Below are 7,229 nucleotides of genomic sequence, written 5' to 3'. Positions count from 1 at the left end.
GACAAAACAAAATATACTAATATATATATATAGATATATATGTAAATGACCCACTAAACAAATCGATCACTTGAAATACTTGGTAGAACTTGACACCTTAACACACATGATCTTCCCTTCCATGACGAGGCAGAAATAAAGGAAAAACAAAAGGCACAAAAATATAAAAAGAACCTCTGGAAGTGAAGAGGCTTATTGGAAAAACAATCTAGAAAAGAAGTTAAAAGTTAAAGCTAAATAAATGCTTCTATGAGCAAAATAAAAAGTGTACAAAAAAACCCATAGTTATTAATTACATTAGAGCTTAAAACTGAGCTGAAAAAATATGGATGTCAAATTATAAAGCTGTTTTTAAATTAACTTAATTACTGGTACTTTTTATGTATTTTATTATTATTTTGTGAAATATCCCGACAGCTTTCAAATTTGTTCCAGTTCTGCATTATGTCAAAAATAAAAAGACAGACTGCAGTCTGGCTATGAATGTCTTTAATGTTTCCCAGATCAGAATCACAGCATACAGTGTATAATAACTTCTAAAGTAACAGAAATATCATCACCTCATTTATTTATATGATTTCACTTTCCTTTTTTAATCTTTTTTTATTTTCCATTATTTAACAGATTTGTTCATCTCAAGTCTTGGGTTTCTGAATTCTACATAGAACATAAAATGCAAGACAACAGGTGCAGATTATTGAATATTTGTTGGCTGTTTGTGATTTGATGCCTGTCTGAACTGATACAAGATCCGACCTTATATAATGTTCATTTTCTCATCAACCTTCCTGCTGCATCACTTCACTAGGAGGAATTTTAACTACAACAAACCGACGCAGTGACAGAAATCAAAAGGTTGGACCACCTCTGTGATCTCATGAGGCATCAGATGGTGTTAAAGCCCTAACATGTTTCCCACACATAAATCAGCAGCTACATGAAACACCGCTACATGACATAATTATATTTTATGGAGTGAATTTGTTTCTACAGGACTGTTTGAAATTGGATCAAATTAGTGAAAAAAGGTCAAGTCTATAGGTGCTGTTTCACTTTAAAGTCATAATAATTCAGAAGTTAAAAGGGTTCAGTGGTTAAATAAAAATAATCTCATGCAGATATTTCAGAGTTGGACTATTTTGTCATGTTTTCAGGATATTTGGGTCTTTGTTGTGTGAGGCTTTTATTAAAATTCTGCTACAGAAACTTTCCTGATTCAGGCTGAATCATGATGCTACAGCATATCTACATGATGATGTTCTGTCAAAAGTTTAAAAACTAAATCTTTTCCTGCTGATTGTGAGTAAATACACATTTCCTTGCTTTGATTTGTTTTAATTGCAAACTGCACCTGTTGTCTTTTGTTGTCACCAAATAAGCATATCATTCATCCACCCAAAAAGAAAAAACAGAGAAAGAAAAAAAAACAAGAAACTTAATATTTACAAATTTCATCTGTTTGATTCTTACACTTAAAAATGTACAGTTTTGATCCTGATCCAGATGTTGTGTTCCTCCATCGATCCTCCCACCAGGACTGTTTGTCTTCAGTTCCTCTGGACTGAATGAAATCTGCCACAATGGCGCCCTCTAGTGCCAACATATAAAACAAGCCACCACATCCAGGACAAACGTTTTCCTCCCAGCTGCTGCAACACCAGATGGACTTCACAACCTGTTACCCTCCTCCTTTGTCCACTGGAGGGACTACAAAAGAGTCCATATTTTGACAGATTAGCAGGTCGTCCCTCTGCAGTCTGTCAATGTTTTTAATCTTCTTTTGATCAGTTTGTTTTCTCTTCTGGTTCAAATGTCAACATTTAAGGCTGTGCGAGTTTTTCTTCGTCCTCCTCTTGGCCACAGCGTGTCCTTATATCTTGTTGGCTCCTGATCTGCAGACTTTGTCCAGTCGTGTGATTTGCATTGTGCACATTTCCTGTTCAGTAGTTTATAAAATCTCAGCTGCTTGTCGCGTTGACCCGTTTCCATCCCTCCCCGACCACCAGGCAGTAAGAAAACGGAAAATAAAAGCAAGTGAAAGCTAGCGCATGTTCAAGGACAGCGACGGTGACTCCTGTCAGCCATATTGCATGTTAGCTACCATGTGTTCCTGTTCTGCTAACGGGCCCATAATGCATGTTTGACATCTTCATCTTGAAAAGCAGAGCTGGAAAATGATATATTCCTAAACTAACAGAAGGAGAACAATTAGAAACAACAGACATCAACTGTGTTACCTTTACCCTGTTGAGAAACTCCTTCGTCTCTGCAGCTCTGCACTGCAGGCCGTAAAACCCGCAAAGTGCGCCTGAAGCTACACCGGATATTCAGTGGAGATTACTGAATTTATACTGATAGGAAAATATGTTTGTCAAAAATATTAACGAGGTGAGATGAGTTAACTTGCTTATCTAAAAAGTAGTTCTGATATCATCTGTGTAATTTAATACTTCATAGGCACAGATCAACTGTATGCATAATTAATGATCTCTTTCTTTACATTGTTAAAAATAAATACATTTGGGAACCCAAACTACTGACATAAACCAGCTAATGTTGGAATGCATCGTCTCAGGTTGAACTAATGCAAAATTTACCTTTAAATAATAAAACGGTGTGATGAGCTTTGTTGCTTTAATTGGTGGATTATCTATGATTTGTGGCAAATTCCCATTTTAATGAATTTGGGAGAATTTTATGAGCTGAGAAATATTTAATTTGGACTAAGAAGTGGGAAAACGTGCGGCGACTGATTCTCCGTCCTTTCTCCATGTTGCCTTTCTTGAAAAATAATTCATGCATAGATCCCCATTGACAAAACCCCCTTTATATTCTTTCCTTTGTACACATTTATATAGAACTATATATAATATCATTTCTCTATAACTATATTGTCAGCAAAAATCTTTCCACATTAAAACACTTGAACAACAACAAAAATAAACAAGATGAATGAAAGAAAACCACAATCAAAGGCCAGTTTGGCACTTGGTCATGAGAACATACAGCTGTTATCAGACAGGGATTGAAATTCATTTCAGCCTTGATCAGAAAGCAAAAAACACATTTGGCACGAACCGTGTTGGTCGACTGAAATGACGTTACTTCTGACATCTCAGTACGTTGTTGCTCCTTAAAGCAAAGAAGCACCCGAAGGAGGGAGAAGTCGAATGAGCCGTAAATAAGACACAGATGTAGAAAAGAAACAAATAAGAAACTTCACACAACACTCTAGAAGACAGTAAAAGCTGACACCAAAGTAAAAAAGAGAGAACATCAAAGGTCCAAAAGCGTTTGTCCCTTTGAAAATTTCTTTAGATTGGAAACTGTGCACCCTCCTGGAAAAAGGTATGTCTGAAAGATCGACGTCACCTCCGAGCTGATCGTCTGCTCCAACGCAGTTCATTATGTCTCCAAGCTGTACAGCACATGATGGAGGAGGTGGAGTTCCTTTTTGAGAAACGAGAGAATGTAAGAAGAGAATGAAGGCCCTCAACCACAGGCCTCCCTTCTGATTCAGTAGGAGATCCAGTACTCCCTGTGTTTAGGTGGTGCTGGGTGGGCCAGTCCCTACTATACCCTGGTGGTGGAGTGGGGGTGTGGCAGGGTGTTGTTGTGGCCGGTGGAAGGGAAGGTGTTGAAGGCATGAAGAGGCTGCATGCTGGTGATGGTGCTTGGGATCATAGTGATGGTATTGGGCGTCATCAACGGCACATCGTCCGGAGCCCGGCGCAGCGCCAGCGTGTAGTCGGGCGGGCAGGCGGGTCGCAGGATGTCATGTGGTCGAAGGGGCTCCAGGTCGTGGTGAGCGTCGTGCTCAGAGTGCTTCATCTGCAGGGACATGATTTCCTCCTCCTGGCTGTGAGCGAGGTCATTGGCGGGAACGCCGCGCTGAGGAGACAGTCGGTGCCGTCGCATCTCGTGCCGTTTGTCGCGTTTGTAGTAAAGGGCCGCGAATGCCAGGATGTTGAGGAACAGAAGAGAAGCTCCCACAGCCACCGTGACACTCAGCTCAGTGGAGTAGTCACGGGTGTCTCCAGGAAAGAGGTCCTGGATTGGACGGTCCGAGCCCTCGGTTTCAGGATCAGAGGTGAAGGTTGAGTAGGGGTGGGGAGTGGTTCGAGGACCTGGAGTCCTTGGCCTGGGTCTATAGGTGTCTGGGCCTGGACCAGGACCAGACGGTGATCGGGTTGTGGTGGGGAAGATCTCATGTAGGCTATGAAGATGGGGGACAAGTTCCAGCCAGAAAGCCACCTTGTTCGCCCTGTAGTTGTCCCGAACTCGAGGTTTTAAGCCAATATGGAGATACTGCTTGTCCTTTGGGTTGAACTTTGTCCAGATGACCTCTTCAAAGCGGTTGGGTTTGGTGTGAATGAACTTCGTGTCTGAGGGACGGGGAGGTTGGGGTCACTGATGGAAAACGAAAAGAGAATCATTGATTAATGTGAAAAGGCATTGGGAATGTTTTGGAAACACACATGAATGCTTCACTAAAGATCCGGTTACAGCAACCCTGTTTAATTCAACTTAACAAAACTCTCGTTTGCTTGAATAGAAAGTCTGGTTCTTTTGGGTAAGTGTGAAGATGCACTATTGGTCTGATGCAGATCAAAAACAAACTATGGTTTAATCTAGGACTCTGTTTGATTAAAGTGAACTATTGAGTGGTTTGACTGCATATTTGAATGCCAAACGAACTGGAGACCGTTCCAAAAGCAGGAAGTTGACTAAAACGCAGGGCATTCTGGGTAAATACAACCAAAACAAACGTATGAGTTGTGAATGATATGTAACAAACACCATAGTCTGTTGCAATTTTGGTCTACAGAACTATCAGGTGTGAAAACATGCTAAAAAAGACCAATGTATCAATAACTACTGACTGAAGCAGAATAAAATATGTCAGGTTGAAATGAAACCTACCCAGTTTTGGCAAAGTTAGTCCAGTAAGTCATGACCACAGCGCTCAGCATCACGTCATTCTTCGAGAAGTTGCACGGGAACAAGTCAGTGGCGCCGATCATCGGCACGCCAAACACGTACGGTATCTCATCTCCGTGTGCGGCATCGGCCCATTCGGGTCGCGTTTCTGTCTGGCAGTGGTGGTAAAATGTGTAGAAATAGACAGGCGACTGGAACTCAGCGTGAAGTTTAGCAGTGGCCACAGCTGGCGCCACCCACTGGTGGTCTGTGAACAAAGCCAGGAGAGTCTTTCTTCTCATGTCACCATTGTCTCTGTCTGCCCAGTCTGTGTACATGAACTTTATGGTTTCTCTCAGGATGTCTTTGCCTGCAAGAAAACAGGAGACAGAGGAATTGAGAAATGTGATCAAGAAAGCTGAGGTAGAGAGAAACCGTGTGCATTTTAATTAGACACATTTCTAACAAACTAAGAAGTAGAAATTCTCTAAAATGCATTGAAGTGTGTGGCTGTAATGTGGCAAAATTCGAATAACCTCAAGGATTGTGAATAATTTTTGAAGGCACCGTATGTTAAAAGGCGAGACAAAGGGAACAGAATTTGCCTTTCAGATCCCACAATGACTGACGAGAACTTGAGGAGCTGCATTATTCAACGTGTGTATTTGGTCTGCGGCTTGCTGCGAGGTTTGCAGGTTGAGCTGTTGGGAACAACAGCACTGTGATTGGGAGACGGTGGCTGCCTGGGGGCTGATGAGCGACAGCATTAGTGCCCACAGAGCCCCAAAGGCCAAAGCACAGACCCACCGCGGTGAAAGATAATCTCCATGATAGGCGATCTCATTAGCATGCTTGTCTTCGCTGGTACACTCCGCCAAACTCGCTTTTTTTTTTTTCCCATTTTCTTGCTCACTATTGTTTGAAGATGCACACTTCAATGGGGAGCTGTGATTCTGAGGTGCTTGATGTGTTTTCTTTATGCTCAAGACTAGATCTCTGCAGGAGTTTATATAAAACAGGATGATGTGGAGAGAGATTTCAAAAGTTGACAGATGTTCGTGGTCGAGGTTCCTCACCTTCAGGATATCCGTAGAGATTGTCCACAAAGTTAGAGATCGTGTAGTCGAACGCTGCAGCAGAGATGCCATCGTTGTCCTCGCTGTCGTCCACAAATTTCAGTCCTTCTCCCTGGTTCACACCTATGAGGATGTCATAGTTGAGGAACTCCCCCTAGTGGCACAACAACAGAATTACAAGTTTTGTAAACACATTTAGATGAGACCAGAACCTGTAGTTGTTATTAAAGGTGCTGCGATGCTTCCCCCCCACCCCACTCACAAATTTCTCCTTCAGTGCAGATTAATTCCACATTTTAATTATTGTTTATAAATGTCAGCAAATGTAACACCTTTCAGACGTCCATCATAAAATCAGCAGGTGAGAAATTAGTTTTTCTGCTTTCACATAAAAGGCTGACGTGGCAAGAAATGTTTTTTGTTTTGAGTTTCTTATTTTGTTTCACTTTTGAATATTAATAGGCTCTGGATAATCACCTTACTTTCCTACTTGAACAACTTACATCTATCTCCAGTGAATCGTCACTAATCTAATCTTCTGGATTATATTTCTTAATTTTATTAACTTTTAATTCCTTACTTCTTTTTCTTACTAATAATTAATCATTTAATTAGATCATTTTAATCATTTCATTGTGTTTTTCTTGTGATTTTTCTGTTTTTAGCATCTGTAAAGCACTTTGTATTACACATGTCTGCAAAGAAAGTGCTGTTTAGAAAAAGTTTGAATAATTTAAAAAACATTTTTACTACTAAATGTTGACAATGTTATCTGCTTTCATAAATATTGGATGCAAATGAACAAATAAAATGCAGCTTTAAATCTTTTTTTATATTTCAATTTTGTTTGTTCATCTCTAAACGTACAAATTATCAATTAAATAGTAATAAAACTGAAGAATAAAAGGTTATTTGCTTAATAAAACATCTTAATGCATTTAAGTCATGAGAGATTTACCGTTTCACAGGAAAACTGTGAAACGAGCCACAATAATAAATTTTCTTGGCTGATAAATTGTCCCAGAAATTATTGCAATACGATAATATTGTTGATTTTTATTTCATTTTCAAGAAAAATTTTGATTTTGACGAAATATTTCAATTTTGGCCTCTCAAAGCACTACAAAGCTTAACTTTGTAAAGAATACTTCATACTGGAACTGGAAGATATTTAAATATCCAAATAAAACAATCAAAAACAGTAAATTAATGGAAATAAAACACACATACATC

The 7,229-nt window shown here is 39.8% G+C and overlaps 1 protein-coding gene across 1 annotated transcript in view; it reads right to left on the bottom strand.

Annotated features, from left to right (window-relative positions):
- Positions 1–474: 474 nt before the first annotated feature.
- The window catches only part of LOC129356009 (neuroligin-2-like), a 71,566-nt gene continuing 64,811 nt past the window's right edge, over positions 475–7,229 (bottom strand). Inside the window, 4 exon segments of the mRNA XM_055025632.1 lie at positions 475–4,388; positions 4,391–4,410; positions 4,924–5,290; positions 5,997–6,150. Of these exon segments, the coding sequence (XP_054881607.1) occupies positions 3,574–4,388; positions 4,391–4,410; positions 4,924–5,290; positions 5,997–6,150 (1,356 nt within the window). The 3' untranslated portion in view covers positions 475–3,573.

The sequence above is a fragment of the Poeciliopsis prolifica genome, unplaced genomic scaffold (assembly GCF_027474105.1).
Source record: "Poeciliopsis prolifica strain line A6 unplaced genomic scaffold, Auburn_PproV2 SCAFFOLD153, whole genome shotgun sequence".
Taxonomy (NCBI): Eukaryota; Metazoa; Chordata; class Actinopteri; order Cyprinodontiformes; family Poeciliidae; genus Poeciliopsis; species Poeciliopsis prolifica.
Note: the sequence above shows the minus strand (reverse complement) of the source record. Positions and strands in the feature narration are given on the sequence as shown.